Below are 22,854 nucleotides of genomic sequence, written 5' to 3' on the forward strand. Positions count from 1 at the left end.
AGCTCCCGGTGTGCAGCGCGGCGCCCGCATCCCCCGAGGGAGGACTGCATCTCCCAGGGTGCAAAGCGCCCGGAGGCAGGCCGCTGCGGTGGCTGGCTGCGGCCAGTGCTTGCTGGGAGTTGTGGTCCTCCAGCTCCGCACCGGGGCCGAGGGCCCGCCCGCCACTTCCCGCCGCGAGCGGCGGCTCCTTCTGCCCTTTGCCCGCTCGGCGGCTCCCCCCCCTCCCCGCCAAGTCCCTCCCTTCCTGCCGCAGCTCAAGATGGCGGCCGAGGTGGATTTCGGGGATCGCGAGCTCTTCGAGCAGCTCGAGGAGGAGGACGGGCCGCCGCCGCCGCCTCACCTCCGCTTCGAGGAGGAGGAGGGACCCGAGGGCGCCCTGGAGGAGCTGCGCGAGCGACTGCGGGACTGCGAAGAGACGGTGCGGCGGCTCCGGGCGGAGAATATCCTGACGGGAGCGACAGGGCCTGCTGTGGGGAGGGAGCCGCGGGGCGGGGGCGGGGGGCGCCGCTGCCGCCGCTGCCGGTTCCCTTCCGGGCCAGCCTTGGCGCCTGCTCACGGGGGGCTGGCGGCCGCCTCCGCCGGGACCCTCTGGCCTGAGGGGCTGCGGCCCTTCCCGCCGCCCCGGCGAGGCTGCGGGGGCAAGGCGCTGCGGCCGCGGCCCCGGGGTGTCCCGGCGGCCGGTGAGAGCCGAGCTCGGCGGGGAGGAGGCGGCGGCGCCCCTCCTGAGGCTTGCGGGAGGCCCGGGGCTCGGTGCGGCGGCAGCTTCCTCCCTCCGGTTCTGCTTCCGTCGCTTAGGAGGAAGTTTTTCCTGAAGTTTTGTCAGTGTTTATTTTTGCCTCTGTTGGCAAAGGAGGTGGTTGGGCTTTTGGGTATTGGGATAAGTAAACTGTTAAAACGCATAATGCTGGACGCCCCTTTTCTGACTGTTATCTCTTTTATGATGAATATAGGTATTTTAAAAATAAAATGTTATTAGTCTTGCAATTCAGCCGTAGTGCATGTAATGAGTTACTGTTTGGATTGTTGTGGCCAGTCCTTTTTTTCCAGCTATTTTCTTGTATTTGCTTTTTATTTGTATTTCTTCAGTAACAGGGATGTGTGTGTGAATGATTCTTTTTGCAATGAAATGGAAAAACCTGAAAACCTCATACATTATTCTGTGGAATTCTTGTTAGGGGTGGGTTTGTGTGTGTGTGTGTTAACTGTGTAACTGATTGAGGGGTGTATGTATATGTGCGCATTCTGAAGAAAGTAATGTTCCTTAACAAGATGTTAACATCAAGAACTTAAAAGGAAACTGAATATTCTGACTCGTCCTAGGTATGTTAATGTTGAATTAAAAGCACTTTGTGTGACCTATGTGTATTTAAAACAGAACTTCTCTGGAACAGAGATAGTAGTTGCCTGAGCTCACTATGTCTTTTGCAACATTCCCCTGTAGAAAGATTGTGTTCATGCCTCTTCCCCTAGATAGAAGAAACTTTTAAAAGAACAGAGCTTGCATTGGCCAAACTTTCCTCTGTGTGCTCTTTGGAATAGAGCCTCTTTGTTGTGATAAAATGGATAGGGACGATTTACAGTAAAGCTCGTACAGTAACTATTGTCTGCATCTCTGTTCTTCTAGTGGAATTTCAGTGGACAGCTCTAAATATGATGGGCCTCTGTTACAGATTTTATTTATGAACAATGTCATTTCAAAGTAAGTACTTTCTCTTGCCAAGCAAAAGCAATCCTGACAGGAGATTAGACTGTTTTGGGTTTTTTGGGGGTTTTTTTTGGATATGTTAGTATTTATCTGAAGTACATGTCTGGTATTCAGTGACATAAACTTGTTAAACTTGGATTGTGTTTATTTAATTCAGCAAGACTCCATTTCAGTAATCTATTTTTCCTCAAATGTACTTACACTAATTAAACTGTCTACCAGTACAGTACGAGTTCATCATTAGTTCATATTCAATTTAAAAAAGTATTTGAAAAAACATTACGTAAGGTAGTACTGCAGGGCACATCTTCCTTCTCTAAGCAGTCTCTAAAACAACCAAAGCTAGCAAAACAAAAGATGCTTGGATGTTGCCTTCTACATTAATGCTGTTGGCTGTTCTGATGCTTTAGTTTAAGTTTCAGCTCTGCTGCTGGTGGTATGTTTTGCAGGACTTGGGGAAACTGTATCTGAAGGCATAGTTTTGTGATTAGTGTAAGCTGACGCTACTGCCAGACATTGCAAACTTTTTTCCCCTTTTCCTTTGTTTGCTAGCTTAGTATTGATCTAGTAGTATGGAGATTCATGGAAGAGAGATGTTTTAATCAGATCGACTTCTTGCCTTGAATACGCACCTCTGCATTTGTGTGATGGTGCTTGCATGAGAAGAAGGATAAGAATGAGCAATGTGACAGGAGGTCTGCTGCTTTCAGTAGCAGTATTTTTTTTATCACAGAACAAAGTGGGACTTTCAGGAACTTGGAGTCTGAGTAGCACTTTAAACTTCCCAAGTGTTATAACTAAACACAGTAAATTAAATTGTCCCTGCCTTTGAGTCTTTTTTTTTTTTAACCATAGTAATAGTAAGAATGCTTTCTAATAATTGGCAGCATTTGTGTTGTTGAGAAGTGGGAAGAGGACAGGAGAGAAGTAGAGTTGACCATCCCTTTTCTAAATTCTCAAAAAACAGTAAATGGTAGATGCTAAAAAAAAAAATCTGACATGTTTCAGTCTTGCTAATTTTGTTGTTACAAGAACTGTAAATCTTAACATTCTTTGTAGTCATATTCTTGTTAGATAACGTTCTTTAACTTCTTTTTGAAAAAGCCATTACAGGCTTTTTGCTGTCTGAGTATATGATAATGAACTGGTTGAGGGTTTGGGGGTGTTGTGTGTGGGGTTTTTTTGTGTATGTGTGTGTTTCTTTTAAGAACACTTGAACTCATGCTCATGATTTTTCATAACCAAGAACGGACTGGTTGAACCAAAAAATGTGAAATACTGTAAAATTCCAACAGTTAGAAGTAGCAGGAAGATCTCTTGATGCTACCTTTTTGAGCCTCCCCTCCTCCCCCAGCAACCTTTTCTTCCTAACAGTCAGGTTTTTTGCTTAATCTAACATACAAGCCCTATTGCTTGGAATATTTACGTTTCTCTTGAAAGATTATTTCACAGTCCATCTTGTGAATTATGAAATGTTCACAGATCAAAGCACTAGGTTCAACGTCATGAAAAAAGTTCTTCCGTCCACAACTTGCACTGATTTCTTCATCTCTGTATATTTCTTCACTCTGTTACAGGCAATATCATCAAGAAATTGAAGATTTTATTTTTAATTTAGTTCAGAAATACGAAGAGCAACAGAGATCTGAACCAGAAAAAACCCACTTCAATGTTAAGCCACAGGTACTTTAAAGCTGAAGTTGTGATTAGGGACTGCTTCCCTTGTATCTTCATAGGGGTGATATTGAAATGCTAACACTGCTAAATAGCCAGCTTCCAACTTAACTGCAAATCATCTAACTCTATCAAATGAATGTTGTAAAACTACTTCTTCCAAAAATAGAGAAGGACTAAGACAATGAAGATATCCTTTCTGCCCTTATAAATGCTTCTTTAAAATTGTTCCTATTGAAATCTGTGTAAAAGCAAAGTGAATGAGTTGATTTAAATAATCAAGAAAAGACCCTAAGATACAAACTTTTGTATCCTCTTCTGATAGTGTTTGGCCCAACTTTGAGTCTATAGAAGAGCATAGTTGAACAACAGAATACTGAAATTTCCACTTTCTTCTCTTAGTTTAGAATTTGGAATTTCATTTGTACATTCCTGTTTATGGTTTGCTTTGAATAATAAGGCAGAATGACATACTTCTCCATCTTTCTCTTCAGCTTTTGAGTTAAGAATAAAGATGTTCTTATGTAGCTTATTTCTCATTATCAAAGAAAAGATTAGAAATGAGCTGTGCCATAATTTGAACTGTACAAAGCATTATGATTAACATGGATATCTCATTCTACTATTAAGCTAATGTGTGTTTGGTCATGGAAAAAGTAGAAGCTGTACTCCATATTCTGTGACTCTTGCATGCTTTAATAATTTAGGAGTTGTGGAACTCTCCTTTTTACATTTTTTTTCATTATTTGCACTTTTGCTTTTCATGTCAGCCCTCCAGTGTCCTTTTGGAAGAGGACTCTAAAGCAGCAAGCTCGAATTCCGTTAAAAAAATGAAGGAAGCCTTCAGTGTAAGTTTTAACTGTATACTCTTCAATGGTAGGTCTAACTCTCCATTCTATGCACTCAGTGTAGAGTGCCATTAAAGTGAGATCTCATTGCTAAATTTCATTTACCAATGTAATAACAGTCCAGTTCAGTATGTTTTGGCCACATCATTAGAAAAATGCTGATGTGTACAGAAGTGGGCATGTATTATTTGAAAATTCTTGCAGAGTGGGGGAAAAGTTCTGGAAGTATATCAAGCATTGTAAATTTCTAAAAATGTTACCGGATAATCTGTCCTAAATACTGACACGTTTCTGACAATTTTCTGACTTTTTTTCTACAGGTTGTAGGAAGTGTTCTGTATTTTACCAATTTTTGTCTTGATAAACTGGGACAGCCTATATTAAATGAGAATCCACAGCTGACAGAAGGATGGGAAATACCTAAGTATCCTGTTTGCTAAAACAAGGGTTTTTTCTGTTTATTAACTCCAAAGAATGCTAGTGGGTAGCGTTGAACTCAGATTCTATTCGGTAAATTTTACGTTTTTATCTAAGCCATATCAGATATTATAGATGAAAAATTTTAATGAATAATTAATATGACTTTATTCAAAACATATAAATATTTTGATATGATTGGCTCATTGATTTTTAGAAGACTGTTATGCTTGGGAAGAGTAAATACTGCATCCCTGTAAATTGATCTTTCGAATCTTGGGATTGTTTGGGTCAGTCTGTGATCAGATTTTGAATAACAGCTCATTCCAGATATGCCTTTGTAAGATCTGTTATTTGAGAGAAGAAAAGGGCTTGGCAAACTCAAATACGCTCTGAGGTGATTTAGCCAAATTTGGGAGCCAAGGAGAAAATCTCTTAACAAAACTTAATTGTGGAATGCTCCTAATTTACGTCCTCTTAACTTACATCTTAATTTACAAAGTTGGCTCTTTGCTGTTTCTTAAAGACAGTATTTGAGAGGTGGGAGTGAGGGAAGTGTTGGAGAAAGTATTTTTTAATATTGTAGTCCTCAATGACAAAAAGAAATTGGACGAGAAATTGCTCAGTTTTCTCAAGTAATCTTATCCCCCCAATTTCGCAACGTTGCTTCTGCCTCAGGAGTCAGGAAAAAAACCTGTTTCACATTTCATTTCTGCAATAACTGGAGATAAAGGTCAGTCCCTAGTGTTAAAAATGACTTGTATCTGATGAAGATCTAAATTTATGGGCTGGCTTACTTGGGTTTTCTTGTGCCTGCCTTTGACTGTGTATGCACTGTGCTGTGATTTTACATTTCAAAAGCTGCCTCTGTTGTAGTGCATTAAGTAAATTCTGCTCTTCAAGTGGCATTTGTACCCTCTCCCAACCTCTAAATAAAGGAATTAGATGTCTAACAGGGGAATTTCTCCTAAAATGCAAAGTTTAACATGGCTAAACTTTCATATCTATCATCTTAGCTTTATAATTGTTCTTTAGATATGCTTATTGCACCTTTCTTTAGAGCTCCCATAGATGATGTTGAGCCTGAAATAGCCCTTACTAGTGAATTAAATGATGTATCAGGTACCATGGCTCTAAGGGACTGAAGTACTGCACTCAGTGTGTCAGCTTGACTAGTGTCTGACAAATGCTTTTTTTTAAAAAAGCAACTGTTAGATTCTGGATGCTGCCGTGCTTCTGAACTCTGCTGAACCTCTCAGCCTTTTCCATGTCGGTTCCCTTGGGACCCTCTTCTCTCCTTGTAGGTTTCTATCTGAGTGGGCAGAACAACGGATACATTACAGTCAAAAAGTAAAAAGAAGTAATATGACATGCCCTGACTTTACCTACTTGAGAAGTGAGTTATATTGTGGAAATTCTGCCAGAATATATTACTAGTTTTTTTGAGGTCTGTAATACTCACAAGACTGATAAGAAGTATATCACAATTATAAATGTGAAATTTCTGGCTCTAAACAAGAGGGTTCCAGTCTAGCAAGTGGATAGAAAGATCAAAATTGGTTATTGGATAGAAATGGGGTAGAAGGGAACTACATAAATCCATCTGAGAAAATAGTTTATAGTGGATTGTACTTCTCAAGTATAGACTTTATACTGAGGACCCATCTGTAACTTAATCAGTAGAGTCAGTATTCTATTAAAAGCACTACTAGTCTTTTATTCGTATTTTAAATGAGATTGAAATTTTGCTTCATCCAGTAGCAGTTCCTTATTGAAATCTAAAGATATCAGCAAGTTTTCAGCCAGATTCTCTCCCTAGATGGACAAGAAATACAAGTAAAACCAAAAAGGTTTGTATTCTTCTTGAATATAAAGTTTTGAGCTGAAAAGTTCAGATGTACACTGTGATTATTCCCTAGTATACTAAATCCTTGAATATACTCGAGAAATGAGTTCAAATTACATAAACCAGTGCTGAGCTGCAGTGAGAGGGTTTTTGTGGTCCCTTGCCTTTCTTTAGAAAGGGCCTAAAATCAGTGTGTAAGAAACTGTTTCTGAAGCTGTTTATGCTCTGGTCTTCTGTTGCTTGTCTTTTTAATGATTGCTTTGTCGTCCTTGCACTGGTATACTATCATGGTACTGTGTGTTTTGTAGAACAACTCCTGTCTGACTTATTTTCTAGGCTCTTAAGACAGACTTGGAGCTGGGTTTATGGCTTTTACAAGGGGAAAAGTAAAGTTAATAGAATTTCCCAGTGATAGGTTGTGTGGTCTTCATAGCATCAGAAGTCATTGATTTCAGATGCAGTGAAGACCACACAAGCTTTTACTGGGAAATTCAAAGACAAAGTGGCGTGTTGAGTTAGACTTCTCTGTTTTGGGTGGAAATACTACAGTTTGAAGGAAAAGCGGATTTAACAGCTGTAGTCACGATAATGAGATGGTGGTAAAGTACTTGAATCACTGCAGAATATTTCTGTTTGAATTGCATGTAAACGTGAAGCAGATGATGCACCTCATTTTATCTAATGAGAGGCTTTAAGACTTGGGGGGAGTTATCCTGGACATTTGTTTTTGTGTCACCTGTTAGTCTCCCCTTTTGGTTCCCCTCCTAATTTGATAAAAATGAATATTTAGGGAAAAAAAATCTTTCTCTAAAATCTTGTAAGAGATTGGGATTTTCCCCAGTGTCAAACATGCTTGTTACCATGGCATCAATTTACAAGGAAAATTAAACTCGAAGTCAACTGCAATTCCATTTGTAGTCAGACAAGACTTAAAGGTTTTCAGTTTGCAGTTTCACAATATGTGTAATTTCTTCAGTCTGTGGACCAGAACCTTCCAATTCATACTCTCCTACTTGTTTCTGTTGGTAACTGATTCTAAGTATTGTAAAAACAGTAAGACCTCTGATGATACAAGCATGAGAAGAGTAATAGAGATATTACTGTACTACAGACATACTAAGATGAAGGTTCCTTATCTGTACTCTAGAGTTAAAAGTACTGTTTAACATCTTTCCTACCTTTTGACATAGTATAAGCTTTACGATACAGGTTTTGTTTGCATTGTCCTTGGTGCTATCTAAGCAAATGTTTCTATATTTAATCAAAAGCAGAAATCCTTCAGTGAATACTCTTCTATCTGCAGCATGATTTGATATAAGGAAAAGCTTTTTCACCATTAGGACAGTCAAGTATAGGATCAGGTTGCCCAGAGAGGTTTTGCGGTCTCCATCCTTAGACATGTTCAAGGCCCAACTGGATAAAGCCCTGAGCAGCCTAGTCTGCTCTCACAGCTGACCCTGCTTTGAGTAGGGGATTGGATTAGAGACCTCCTGAGATCTAACCTGAATTATTCTGTGACTATTATATTCACTCTTAAAGGAATAGCTGCTACTCTGTAGGATATAAAAACTCCATTTCTGTCTGGAAGTACTACTTTATAATTATAGTTGTCTTCTTTCTTTCCTTCCTCTCCACATGCAGTCATGCATTCGTTTACTTTTTACAGGACTGTGCGTGGTTTTTTCTTTCTCCGTTCTTGTATTCTACTTAGGACCATCAAATAAACAAAATTTTGTTATTCTGTTTTCAAGATTTACATTGAGCAGTTAATTTCAGAAAAGCAGAAGACAGCATGTGAAATCAGCAAGGAGTGCTTAACATATTTTCTTTCTAAGTTTAAGACTAAAAATCCAACAAAGTTTAAAAGAATTAATTGCATTTAACATTGCAAAATGATTTTCAAACTTAATAATTTCTTGGGCGTTTCTTAAACAGGCCAAAAGCTCATTGTTTCAATTGTGGTTCTGAAGACCATCAAATGAAAGACTGTCCAAAGGTAAACTCTACATCAGTATTCAAAAGACTGCCTCTCTCCAAAAATGTTTCCTTGTAACTGCAACACTAAATAAATAACAATAAGATGCAGTGGTCAGGATCTACAAATAGTTATTAATTTCTGTTGATTAAATTATACCTCTCTATACATGTAACTTATATACACTAACATACTAAATCAGCATGTAAATGAATTTCATAGCATAATGGTTTGAATATCCCCTTTTGCTTACGTAGGAACATTGTTCAGTTTGAACAGTCTTTATTCCTGTTTTAGAGATCTGCTAGTTCAAATGCTTTTTTTTTTTTTTTTTCCTGTTTAACTTTCATTAAAACTGTAATTATACCTTGGATGTGTGATAAAAGATTGAACAAGCTCAGGGCAAAGAGTAAAGTTTTATGTTGGGTGAAGGAGTGCATAAATAGTAAATTGTCCAAAATTAAACTTTCCAACTGCATTATCTTTAAGCCACGAAATGCTGCTCGTATAAGTGAGAAGAGAAAGGAGTATTTGGAAGCTTGTGGTGAAGCAAGCAATCAGAATTTTCAGCAGCGTTATCATGCAGAAGAAGTAGAAGAGAGATTTGGAAAATTTAAACCAGGAGTAATTAGGTATCTCTTTTTCCTTCCTTTAACTGTTGTGCTGCTTTTCTGGAATAACTTTTCTACCTTTGGAATGCCAAATGTTGCTTTTTAGAGTTCTACAAGTCAATCTGCTAATCTTAACTATGGGTGTATTATGTTCAAATTTGTTTGCTGAATAAACTTTTGTGTTTATTAAATTCCTCAGATATTTTTCAAACCAAAATTCTCATGCCTAGCTTAATAGTCCATCCTTTTCTCATGACACTTTCTCTGATGTAGGGGGATGGATTTTACTCTTTGGCTGCTACTGCAGCTCTTCTCACAGGGAGAATTATAAATATATTAGGTTCCTGATAATTAAAGATGAATGCAGGATTCTGAAAATTGTAGGCTTTGAGACTCTCACTCTCTTTTCCTCGGTGTTCAAATTATATATTAACAAAAAGTCGTCATATAGCTGTGGCGGTCTAAACAAATCATCAGTAAATATAAAATATTTAAACATACCTACACTTGTTGGATAAACTGAAGTGTTACAAGTTTTCTTTAATATCAGTGCTGTTTTTGACTTTAGTTATTTCTGGGATTGGCAGCATAAAGTTTCTAACAACCAACATCTTCTAGTGAGCTTCTAAAACTAAAATGTTTTTACTTGGTAGTTTAAAATTCAACAAAATATTCATAACTTCCTTCCTCTGAAACTCAGTTACGGACTTCCTGGAGGACTTGTTGTTTTCTGTTTGTTTTAACTTAGTGGAGAGCTTCAAGATGCACTTGGTGTCACAGATAAGAGTCTTCCTCCATTTATATATCGCATGCGTCAGCTGGGTTATCCTCCAGGTTGGCTGAAAGAGGCTGAAATGGAACACTCGGGCCTTGCACTTTATGATGGAAAAGGTAAGGAACATGCACTGGGAATGCAGTTCTCGGTATGCAGACTGTTTACTTGCTGCATCCTATTTAGAAGGCAATAACATATCTAGTTAGTGAACTGCCATCTTCACAAAAGAGTGAGAATGTTGTAAATCAAATTTTCTTGTCTACAGTCATGTAAAAATACTCCCTTTTATCTAGCTATTCTGTCACAACAAAACAACTTCTTTAATGACAGAATTGCAGGGATGAAGAGACTGTCAATATGATTTCACTCTTTTATCAACAACTGATAACAGAACGTGGAGTTCTGGTGGATGGAACTGCTAAGACTTCCAAATAGTCTGCTGTCAGATTTCCTCATGTTCCTTATTATAATGAGTTTACAACTTCTCTTTGTTTTATGTTTCATGAAAGAAGCCATAACACTTTCTGAAGTTCAGTAACTTACTCCTGTATAATAAGATTTCAAGATCAAACTAGGCAACATGAAGACCAGCAAGCAGCGAATGTATTTCTTGAAACCTGATTTGCCATGGAGTAGTTTTCCAGCTTTTTATTAATAACCAACACTTATGCCACCTTTCTAGAACACAAAAACAGATCACGTTTTGTTACTAGCTATCAGAAAATTTTCCCCATTATTTCCCCCTTATATTTCCCCCTTATTATTTCCTTATTATTTCAAAATTGGCTAACACTGTCCTTTATCAGTTGCTTTCCTGGTTCATGTTCTACATAAAAACTCACTTGGTGCAGGCCATCAGCAAAGTGTAGAACTAATGTTTGTTCTGCAGATAGTTTTCTTCTCTGATCGCGCCAATTTTGGATGGGCCTCATTATCAGGACATCAGCCTTTCCAGTGTTGGAAGACAAGCCTGACTGTCCCATGGACAACAACAAGACTGCAGTTGCCTCCAGCTCTGCTAGGTCCATGCCAAGAGAAAACATGCACTGTTGACACAGAGCAGAGCACAGTCCTGAAGCCAAATTCTGAGGCTACTAACGGCAGATTTGGAATAGTAGTATTATGAATATCCAGTTAGGGTTCTAGGGAAGCTGCATGCATATATCTGATAGATTTGGTCACTGTTATTGCCTTGTGATTTGGAAAGCCTTTTATCAATACTTACCTTCCAAAAATCAAAACTGTGTTCTTAAAACTGTGGATTTCTTCAGTAACATTCTTAATTAGCATCTGTAATAATTGTATTTTGTTATAGATGATGGTGAAACAGAAGATGAAGGATCCCATCAACCAAAACGTGTCACTTATGATGTCTCTAAGTTGATAAACTATCCAGGCTTTAATATGTCCACTCCAAGTGGGATCCCAGATGTAAGTGACCTCTGCTTTCTAAATAGCATACTGAGGAACATTAATTGCTTTTAGCCAAGTATAGCATTACATTCTGTGGCTGACATTTTTCTTCAGACAAGGAATCTTTTATGACCTTTGCTGCCAAACTTTATATTCAAGAACAATTTAACATGCTGTTAGTAACAAGCTTCATCATTGATGTTAATGCCTGTGCATTAAAAATAACTTGTATGTTTTGTTTTGCAGCTTTCCATTTGCCAACTTAATGGCCTCCAAATGTGTTTTCTTGTTCATAGTTCTTACTCAAAGTTCTGTGCTTAGAGCTTTGTCACAATTTTCACAAAAAAATAATGTATTGTTCAAAATATGCCTTCTTCTCTGAAAGTTTATTTCAGAGGGAAGTCTGTAGTCGTGTTACGAATGTTGAAGACTGGTAACTACGAAAGGGTTAACATGACATTTCATAAAGGTGACGATTTTTATTACTACTAGCCAGTCATAGTGCATCACATCAATTGTTTGTGTTTGTATGTTGAAGTGGAGCACTTTGGTTTGCCAAAAGTTCACATTTAAGATCTATTTACTCTGATAAATGAGGCTTTTGATGAGAACTCTAATCGATCTTGGCTTGTTATCTCTTAGTGTTTCTCTTATGTTTTACTGTCATATTATTAGCCAACTGTATGCAACATCAGCCTTATTTCTCTTTTTTGCTGTAGGAATGGCGGATATTTGGTTCCATACCCATGCAGCCATCTCAACAGAAGGATGTTTTTGCTAACTACCTTTCTAATTTTCATGCGGTGAATATATCTCAATGTTATTCGCACACACAAAAAAAGTTGTCTAAGGAAGTCTTTTAGTTAGTATTGATAGCAATGATCTCTTGTTTATATCTTCATTTTTGCACAAGGGAATAGACTTTCTTATGGACACTTCAAAGTGTGAAACTGATGCTTTTATTAGTTTTGTAGTAAACTGTCTTAACATGCTAGTGACTTTGCACTCCAGCGAACCAGTAAGGTAGGCTGTATCTTGGCCTATCTCTCCTAACAAAAAAGGAGTTTCATGTTTAGAACAAATTCCATTATTGCAGTTAACATGAGCAGATCATGATTATGCAATATTTTCTCAATATTTGTGAATAATGATAGCTTTAAAGTTTTACAGACTAAAAGCAGTCTGCTAAGTGCTAGACTTCCATAATAAGTGCCATAGGCATGATTAACAGTAATCTTCTTATAACGGCTTCAGAAAACATGTGGTACCTGAGTCCTCTAGCATTCTCAGATCTTCTCTAATGTGACTCTAGCCTAGTTTTGCCTACTGTCGAATACTTCCAGTTAAGGACAAAAGATCACAGATGATCACAGATGATGTGTGTTCTATACTCAGTCAGCATTACTGTGTAGTGCTGTAGGGAATTAAATGGCAAATTCAAAACCTGCTGTGAAGGAATATGCAATACTTGTGTTGTGATGGTCTCACAAGATCTAGGTGTCCAGGTAGAAACTTGATCTTAATCCTGTGTTAGGCATGCAGACAATCCTTTCCTTTGCTACTTAAACAAAATAACAGTTCTGTTCAGTTGCATTAAACCTCTTAAATTTCAATGTCTAGTTTACAAACTGGGTCACCAAGTGATTGCTTAATTTATGAAATTGCTTTAAAGATATTCTTGTAGCAGGAAATGTTACTTGGTATGATTTAATTCTAATTTATTTTGTCTTCCTGGGTAACTTCTCTTCAGTCAAGTACAAAATCAAGCAATAAAAGGGCTGCAACGCAGTCAAGCTCTCATCATTCAAAGCGACCAAAAGAAGACAACTTGGAGGTACCAGCAGCTGACATGGACCTAGATTCTGGTACAGTTATTCTGCCTTTTTTTTTTTTTCCTTCAAGTTTCAATTTTTATTTTCAAAATAACTTACTCTGAATTGAAACGTCAGTGTTGATAGAAACCAAAGTGTTGGTATTCTGTATTGGTACTTATGGTAACTACTAATATAGACTAGCAATGTCCTATTGTAGTTGCATTTGGGCCTCTACAAAAAGCATTCTCTGTTGCTGTGACTGTTTTATCTTCCAATACCAAGCAGGAGATTTTAGATCTGCTCAAAGTAACTGAAATGCTAGGTCACCAATTCCAATCTCTTTACTTTAGGTGTATCCTAAAGATAGTTCTGTTATGAAGACCTCCAAATTCTAAAATATTTTGATGAAATGGTGATTCACAACCTCTTAAAAATAAGTCAAATTTAAGAGGATTTAGAATGTTGCTTCAATGTTAGAATAGCTGTTGAAGCTTCTGGCTTTTCTTTTTGATTTCTTCTGAGGGAGGGTACTTCAGTGCATCTCAATATGGAAGGAGTTTGTTAAATACATTCAAGAGTATTTTATCTTTTTTTTTTTTTTTTCTTGAATGGCCATCAGCATTAAAATCCAAAAATAGTTCCAGTGGATGTTAAAACCTTCAAAAGGCATGCTCCATATCAGTTAAAAACCAAAGCTGAGAAGGCATAAGTCTGCTAGTTAATCAGAGCATTGGTACTCTGAATCTTGCCCTGCACAGATTTCAGATTATAATACATGCCTTTCATCTGTTTCTAGATCTGGAAGTGTCACAAAGATCTCAAACTCGTAACAGTTTTCAGTTCCAACCTCCGCTGCCACCTGGACCTCCATCGAGTTCAACTCCTCCTCCTTTACCACAAGGGACACCTCCACTTACTCCACTAAATTCTACACCACCTCAACCTACAACACCCACTCCCCCTCCTCTTCCTAGGACTACTCCACCATTGACTCTTTCCAGTGATATTTCTCAGCCAAAAATAGTGGACTCAACCATGGATGAGGATACTCTGACATTAGAAGAGCTAGAAGAACAGCAGCGATTGATTTGGGCAGCACTAGAGCAGGCAGAAAGCACAAACAGTGACTCTGATTTTCCTGTTGATACACCTTTAACTGGAAACTCTGGTACATCATCACCATCTAGGAATGAAGTAGATCTTGTTGCAGAAGTAAGATCATCTGACAAGGTGGTTACAGTGGAAACTAAGTTTTCTGACATTAGCGCACAGGTACCAGGAAGTGAACATTCTAAAACTAGTCCTAATCCAGGGGATAGTTCACTTAATTTAAAGGAAAATCCTGATAATGCAGATTCTGAAGGCATGCTGGATAACACCACCCCTGCTCCCAAAGTTGAGGTTAGCAATGGAGGAAGTACAGGTGTTAATCAAGTGGTCACAAGCACTGAATCATCTGCAAAAAACTCCAGTCCTGTTCCTGACATGAGCAAGTTTGCTGCAGGAATAACGCCATTTGAATTTGAAAATATGGCAGAATCAACAGGTGTTTATCTTCGCATACGAAGTGTTTTAAAAAATTCCCCTAGAAACCAGCAAAAGAAAAAGCCCTCCTCTTAACTGGTCTTCCTTTGTTCCATTATGTCCAAATCCCTGCGCCCGTCTCTCTCCTCCTCCAGTTTTACAAAGTTAGATGATCTTCTTCATCCTTTTATGGGAAGGAGAAACTCTGGAAAAATACAGCTCTGCCCCGGTCTTCCTTGGAACTGCATTCAGTGCAGGGCTTCCATATCGACCAGGACCAACGCTGCCAGAAAATATACAGGAATTTCCCATATCCTTCCACTAAGGAATAACAGGACTGTTGATTTAAGAACAATTTACTTGCCAATACATGAAACTCGAAGTTGTGGGTTGGTGTTCATTACTTTGGCTAAGATTTATATTGTCCTTGAGTTTCAGGTGGATTGGTGATTTTTTTAATCTGTTCTTTGTATAATAACCTATACTTTATACGTTTTGCTAATTATCCTGTAGATAAGTTTAATATATTCAGAATGTTTTTAAAAAGGGTGAACATAAAGATTTCCCACATCTAAATCCTGGCAATTGGATGGAAGTAATCAGGGACTACCAGCATTATCTTCACCATTTCAAATATTTTTATAAATTATTTATGTGGGTCAGTTTTAAGTACCACTGTATCTTTTGTAACATCCTCCTTCATGTAAACTTGCTGTACATACCTGTTCATTTTTGTGTACAGAGGTTTAATAAATGAGTTTTTATAAAAAGATTTTTTTTTTAATTGGAGTCCTAAACCATCAAAATGCTGATTTTTGGAAAATAGCTGCTGAAGATAAATAGAAAAACAAGCTGATATAAAATGAGGATGAACAGAGTTGAATATTTTAGGAAAGGTCACAACTTGTGGTTTAAGTTTTTATGATCAAGAAGTTATTAAAATTATTTTACCTACTTAAGTAGAAAACTGCCATATCATTCAGTTTTCATAATCTGGAGAATGCCATCTTCTCAAAGGACAAACCTGGAAGTGTTATAATTCTGCTAATTTTTCTAACTTTTTTTTTCTCCTCTTAATTCTCTCCCTGAAGGACCTACTGGTGGAACGACTGTACGTTATTTGCATTGCCAGCAGAGGGAGTACTATATTGCCTTAACAGTATTCACTGGAGCCACTAAAGCATTTGTTTGTCCTGTGTAAATGCAGGAAAAAAAGTTTCTAGCCAAGTGAGATGCGCAGTGAAGCAAAGTATTGTCAGGTATCTAAGAAAATACTTGTAAGGGGGATGTTCAAGGGTGATTTTGGTAACAAGAGACTGAACCTACTCTTTAGAAACCTCAGCTTTGTAGATAATAGGCAGATATTTCCTTATGTTCCTCATAATCTGTGGAATTGGTATACTCTGCATATGAACACTTAAAAACGATTTTTTTTGTAGTTAAAGCATTTATATTTGTTTCTCTTTGTTGTTCTAAACTTTCTGGGAAGGGAAAACTAAAATGATTTTTTTATGTATGAACTGCTTAAAAAAAGTTTGTTTGCAGCATGTACCAGTTCAGTTTATCTGGTTACATGTGGAAAGCGGTGGTCAGGGTAAAGTGTTCATCATAGGTAGTAAAAATAAACGGCTTTTTTGTTTCATCCTTTTTAGGATAAATTAAGGGTATTGATTTTTGGAACAGGGGTGGAAATAGTACATAGCTTCCAGTTTCTACCCACTTGACAAGAAGAGAACTCCATTGGGAAGCACATAAAGATCTTGTGCTTTCTCCATGCTTCCTCCCCCCAGAAGTTAAAAACTAGTAATCACAGTTTACATAACCCATTATGTGCTGTGTGCTGCATCATTCACGTGGATGATAACGTGAGGCGAGACATGAGGTAATGATATAAAGTGTACACACCTTTTGGGTGTGTTGAGGTAATCATGTTTTAAACATTAAGTTCTTTCTCCACACCCTAGATGATCTTTTTTATAGCTCTTATGAAATGCCACTTCTTTAGTAGAACATACGGCCTAAACTTTACAGGCATACTTACATCTGCTTTGCTTACACCCCAAGATTAAAATCGTCTTTATGTTATATGCTTAGTACCCTCTAACACTGTACTTAGCTCTGTACGTTCACAAGAAATTCATAATCACCTTCCACTTAACTGATCAGAACAGATGAGTCTTCTAACTTTCTGCAAGTTCTCAGACTTCCTGCTAACACAGCTATTAATTTTATTGCTTCCAAGATTTGTTTTAAATGTATTGGAATAAAGTGAAGTCATTTCAGCAACCCAGGTTTTAATCTAATGCTAAATTCTAGTTTGAATATGCTTTATTGACTTTATTTTTATAAAGCTTTTAACTGTAAGTTGTTCAGCAGTTTTTTTATCACTCTGGCCACTCTTACAGTTGCTGCACACAAACTACTTAGATGTGGATTTTTTTCATTTTTGGAAAAAAATGTCTGCTGGTGTCTGAAGCAAATGTTATTGTTGGGGCTCAGGGAGGGGATGGCGAATGTTTGAGGCCAGCTTTTATATCCATTGGAATTTTTGGTCAGAGTGACTAGTTGTTCAAACTAGGAAATGTTTTTGTTCTCCATCTATAATTTGATGCAACTGGTCACCTACAGCCCATGCTGTCATACATGCATACACCCTCAAATTAAAATTCCCACAATTTGGATAGTTTTGGTTTAACAATCTTGTTTTATAATGTATTGAAAGACTTTATGCTTTTGTAAATACTAAATTGTCTGTGTGCTCAGAATTATTTTTTATATTGCTTTTCTGTTTTTTGCAAATTGCACTGTTAGCAGATGATCCCTGTCTTACTTGCATATACTTTTGGGGGTATCATTTGATACCAGTACTCATTATTTTCTAATGAGATCAATATAATAAAAAAAAATAGATGGTACAAGTATTTCCCTATATAGTCAAAATTTGTATAACTAATTGGTTACTGATGGGCAAAAGCAGGCACATCAGTAGACCACTAGAAGGAGACTAAGAAAACACTGAGCAGGGAGCTACTTGGAGCCAGTCTCTGGAAAGCATTGGGTGCTAGGCTTTGCCTGGAATTTGGGCTATCTGAATATGGTGTTTAGAGAATATCCTTCCATCCTGCCACAAGTTAGAGCATGAAGTACCTGTATCATACTGAGAACATCTTTCCACCGTTTTTTCTTATTCCATCAACTTAAAGGAACTATCTGTGGATACTTAGTTGCAAAACTGGAGCTGCTAGAATCCAAACTCTCTTTCTCTAGTGATCTGTATAAACCATATATCAAAACAAAAATTTTTCCCCATTAGCCTAAAAATTTCTTTACTTACCCTGTGCAAAACATAGCTGGGAATAGAATACTCTTCAATGCTGTAGAGAATAGTTCTTCTTTTGCCTTTCAAATTGTAAAAGAAACTTATACTTTTTTTTTCTTAAAATAAGAGAATTTTTGTAATACATACTTTTGATCTCAGAGAAGTGGACAGGCTGTGGCAGGAACTATTTCATTTTTGTTTTTAACTTGTAGTAGTTGTTTTGAAATACAGGTGACCATATAAAATACTGGACACTTAGATGAATCTTTTAAATCATCCTTTCTGTAGAGGTGGTGTTCAGTATGGACAATGCTTTGAGAAACTCAAGCAGAACCACTGAGCAAAATCCCTGGTGTATTTACCTCTGCTATAAGTCATACAGTTAATTAGGGATGGGGAGTTGTCACTGCTGTTTCTCTTGTGGTCAGGATTGAGTTAATCTTGATCTCTAAATAATTATGTATATGTCCACTGTTCATATCAAGTGTTATATATCATTGCTGCCCTAGACTTTTCTTAGGAGGCTTGCATAATTCTTTAATTTCTTGAATCTGTCAGGTATGACTACTCATTGTTTTTATATATTGAAACTGCAATATCTGAGAAAAGAGGAATAACAAAGTACTTCTGATACATTTAACTTGCATTCTCATGGTGATGGGTGTGGCACGATAACCTAGTTTAGAGCTCACTAAAATGAGTAATAAAATTTGTAATGAGGTGGGTATAGTGTGAGCAGGCATCACTCAGATTTTCCCACAGATTCCTGCTAATATAATACTGACATTCATTTACAATGTTTAGAACAGCAAAAGCAAAACTATTTAAAAATGCTTTTGTATGTTTAAAAAAATTAATCTCTGCAAAAAATTCAGGGCATCAGTCTGGTGGCTATCTTTAGTTTCTGGAAAAAAGAGGTCTTTACTTTTAACTTATTTTTTATAACCTAATTCACTGTGCTTAAAATGTGATGGAAAGAACAATAGCTGAGATTCTAGAAGATATCTGAAAGACATGGTAGCTGCTAAGAAGAATTATTTTACTGCAAACTGTAATGCAGGATAAGCATTTAGCTGAAGAAAAAGAATAAGAGGAACAAGCTCAAATATAATGAAAGTATTTCAAATGCATTGGTGCTTGCCATGGAACTCCCTAGTACCTTCATTTTAAACCAGAGGCAGTAAAATTGTGGTAAGTAAATGCCATCAAATATTGATGTTGTTCCTGAGAATACAGGGCAGAGCTGATAGTCATACTTGCATATTGGCGGATGGGGGGAATGACTCAGAGGTAGGGATTAGTCTCTTGGTCCTTGGAGAAGCTTACAAACAGGATGGATTTCATAACATGGTAATTAATGTGTAAGTAACTATTGGACACTTCCTAAACTTTAACTACATGCAACAGAGGTTTGACATAAGATTGTATTTTGCAATTTATATTTGGCTGTCATCCAATGACTGACTAAAAATGGACTTACCCTTTCTTTTGAGTCCCATCACTCATTAAGGACAAAAAAAAAAAAAAAATCCTGCTTCTCTGTAGGTGAGACAATTCAGCTTTTGTTGCATTTTATGTAGGTGGTAGAATGTTTATCCTTCTACTTGCACAGTCTATTTTTTCTTGATAGAATACAGTTTCTCAGTTATGTGTAAAATGAAACAGTCAAGGTGAAGATCACTGTTGTTAAAGTAAGTACCTTGTTTAATTGAGCATGCCAAAGGGACTCTCTAAATACTGCCTGTTCCTTTCACTGTTGTTTTATCCATGTTAGGTAGAACAAATAATGTAAAATTGGATGAAAATTTGACTTGTGTAGCACTCCAGCAAAAGAACTGTGGACTTGCAGGGCTCTTCTATGACTGCTGATCTAGTGAAGGAAAACAGTAAGTGCATTAGGAATGGAAAAAAGTTTTGTAGTCCTTCAAGCCACTTAGCTGTGAAAATAACTACCTTGTCTCCATGATTTTTTGCAGCTCTCTTCTTGCAGACAAAAAGTGAAATATAAAAGTTGAAATGCTAGAAAGAATGGAGGCATTACTAAGTTTGATATATAATACTTAACACTAAAAAGGACTGTTTTTCGTCTAGTCTAGCCTATCAATCATGAGCTGTCAGTTTTACTCAGTCAAGAATTTAAAGCCAAAAATACCAGGGTAAGTATGAGACTTCAAGAGACTAAATATCCTTGGTATCAATATGGCTGTAAATATATGAGCAAGACACACCACTTGGGTTAAAAGGGAGAGAAATGCTATTGTGTTTTGTGAAGACTGAAACTACTACAGGAAATAATAGCACACAATTTCTGTACCAGAATTTGTGAAGCAGTACTTTCTTGCTAAAAGGGCAGTTGCTTTTTCTGAAGCACGTGTGACCATCAATTCAATGTAGGAGTTGCAATATGTACATATTCAAGAGTGCATTCAGATGAAAAAATAATTATACATGTACTCTGGATCTTCGTCCTTGCATACATATATCCCTTTGAATATAAAAATGGATCTCTAAGTCAGGACATGCGTAAATGCAGTTCTTAAAGAATAAAATTTTAGCCATTCTGAAAGCTTAAATACTTTTGGACACTTCACAAAGATGACAAAGGGCAGAAACAAATTCAAGTGATGTTCCTGTATTATTGAAGAGAATAATTTCTCTTTGATCTAAAGTAGTCCTCGTACTTGTCGCCGACATGCCAGTGGTTATGTCAGCCACATTTCCCTGGAGCATCCTGCAGTGCTTGTCTTCATAGTCATGAAGAGGTCTAAACACATTAATTGCTCATGCAGCTCAGAAAAGAGAGGCACTAGAACTAGAATTAGATATGCTGACTTCCAGTCATATTTAGTCCTTCATAGTACTATGATTTATAGTACTAGCACCTTTTTTATAATGATTGGTACAAAGTGGATGTGAACTGACTAGATATGTTTGTCATTATCACAGTCTGCTTATATCTCCATCTAAGTGTAAACTGGTACACAGAAACTAAGTCAGACATTACTAATGTGGATGAATTCATTAAACTTTAGTTACAGTTTTTCTAAAGCTGTTTTTTCTTGGTTTGAAGGTTGATACTGATTGACTGATAGATAACTGGCTGTCTTGTTTCCTACCAGATGACTTTGATCTTGCAGCTATGGTTCTGTTCACTAGAATTGCATGCAGAAACAAGTGTACAGCCTCTTTATAGGTTGAAGCTTTTTAACTATGCAAAATCATTCTCAGTTCTGTTTTAGAAACAGGACATTTTTAGCTTCACTCTTGCAAGGAAGTGAAGAAAGGTATTACAAATGTTTGAGTCACATTTCTGCTATGCGTTCAGCCCAGTTTCTATTTTACTGCTTGCGTTTTACTTAGCCTGATTCAACCTGCAAATAAAAGTAATATTCTTCTAGGTTGCTATTTTTCCACTTAAATTCCTATGTGCTAGTTCATTACTACTTCTTACTTCATAGAGCTCTGGGGAAATTTGACACTGGAGTGCTTCTAAGAATCTATTTAAACAAACTACCCGAGTTTGTTGGACTTTTATTGTAAGCACTACAAAATCTACTAGGTATGTCTCTCATAGGCAATATAGAAGGAAGCTTTACTCTAACATCAAACTGACTAAAGCTTGAATATGAAGTTCTGCAAGCGCAGAGCGAAGCTGCAACTCTTAGTTTTTATCTTCAGTAGTAAGCTGACTTCTACTTGCTGATTTTATACTAAATACATTAGGCTAATATTAAATAAAACTTTTAATGTTGTGCAGCAAGCTGAATGCTCTTTGAAATCTACCTACATGTTAATAAATAAACCCTGAGACAAAAAAATCAAAGTAGTAATGGGGACCTATAGAAAACAATGTATTAGAGGGAAACACATTGTTATTAGCATTTGATCAGCACAGAAAGCTCAAATTTATGATACCAGAAACAAACAGGGTCACAACTGTAGCTCACAAGCCAACAGCTATTTCATGTAGATGTTTTATAAAAGTTAGAGCCTGAGTCTCTAGCTTTTACCCTAATTAAAAATCGTTGTGTTTAGGCATATTTGCATAGGTAGGAGTTGCAGGGTCGTATTCTTGTTTTAAGCCATCGCTTGCAGGTCCTGCTCTTACTTTTAAATGCAATCTAATATTTAAACTCTAAAGTTTTTACTCAGCAAAACTTTATAAAATTTTGCAAGGAGGAAGAATGGTGGCTGTATGTGGCTTTGAGTGTCTGTTTCGATTAACATCTAAAGGTCACAGGAAGAGCTTCTATTTAACACTTAGGAAGTGAAATTATAACAAGCATTGCTAAATGCTGATCTGTTTGAAACCTTTTATTTGGGGGACTGCGTCACACCACTTTGTGCTTTAACATGCTGGATTAATGCCAAAGAATGGAGTCAAAATGAAACACAAATTCCAATCACTTTCCAGGAATGGAATTGCTTTCTCATCACCCTTTTGTTTGAAGAGTATCATGCATAAACCAAATGATCTATGAGCCTGCAAACTGAGGTTTGCTTTGTGATTAATTCAGAAGTTTAGGCCAATGCTGGCTGGGTCTCTTACATATTTATAAGAGGTAGAGAAGTGAAGCAGAAGTCTTTCATTCAACCTTGAACATTGATCCAAAATTGTTGCTGATGGCGTTGGAGCTACTGACGTGGCTGTTTAAAGTTTAGAAACGGGGCAATGCCAGGTCCCCACGCGCTCCTCGATAAGCCGAATGCAAATTAAAATATTCTSTAGTCTGGAGAAAGGGAAGACACAGTTGTGGGTATCGAGACAAAAGGAAAACGGAGAAAAYCTGACAAGCGAAGTTATTCAAGCGCGCTCCGTCTCCTCTCCCCGCTCCTTCTCCCTCCGCCGGCGCCGGCCGGAGCGGGGAATGACCGGGAGCGGCCGGACCGAGTCGCCGCCCGCCGCGGGATCCCGGCAGCTCCGCGCTCGCCC

At 37.6% G+C, this 22,854-nt stretch overlaps 2 protein-coding genes across 9 annotated transcripts in view; both read left to right on the forward strand.

The window, feature by feature from the left end:
- Positions 1–162: 162 nt before the first annotated feature.
- ZCCHC8 (zinc finger CCHC-type containing 8) lies at positions 163–17,520 on the forward strand. Of its 4 annotated transcripts, XM_026058714.1 has the most exons (14): positions 163–440; positions 1,278–1,320; positions 1,625–1,699; positions 3,283–3,388; positions 4,150–4,227; positions 4,548–4,651; positions 6,429–6,494; positions 8,426–8,486; positions 8,955–9,097; positions 9,825–9,967; positions 11,167–11,282; positions 11,984–12,067; positions 13,015–13,129; positions 13,875–17,520. In XM_026058714.1, exons 1-14 carry the CDS (start codon positions 260–262, stop codon positions 14,696–14,698), a joined length of 2,139 nt encoding a protein of 712 aa, XP_025914499.1. In that variant the 5' UTR covers positions 163–259; the 3' UTR covers positions 14,699–17,520. The 4 variants fall into 4 exon arrangements, with proteins under 4 accessions (XP_025914499.1, XP_025914500.1, XP_025914502.1 ...); XM_026058715.1 differs by lacking the exon at positions 1,625–1,699; XM_026058716.1 differs by lacking the exons at positions 163–440; positions 1,278–1,320; positions 1,625–1,699; ... (1 more) ...; positions 4,150–4,227; positions 4,548–4,651 and adding an exon at positions 5,394–6,040 and having other exon boundaries at positions 6,403–6,494.
- A 1,576-nt stretch (positions 17,521–19,096) lies between these two features.
- Positions 19,097–22,854, forward strand: part of CLIP1 (CAP-Gly domain containing linker protein 1) — an 84,647-nt gene continuing 80,889 nt past the window's right edge. For all 5 annotated transcript variants that reach the window (XM_026058709.1, XM_026058710.1, XM_026058712.1 and 2 more), the window contains exon 1: positions 19,097–19,112. The gene's annotated coding sequence lies outside the window, so the exon portion shown is untranslated. The remainder of the gene's footprint in view (positions 19,113–22,854) is intronic.

Source organism: Apteryx rowi, unplaced genomic scaffold (genome assembly GCF_003343035.1).
Source record: "Apteryx rowi isolate R43461 unplaced genomic scaffold, aptRow1 scaffold_15, whole genome shotgun sequence".
In the NCBI taxonomy this organism is placed as follows: domain Eukaryota; kingdom Metazoa; phylum Chordata; class Aves; order Apterygiformes; family Apterygidae; genus Apteryx; species Apteryx rowi.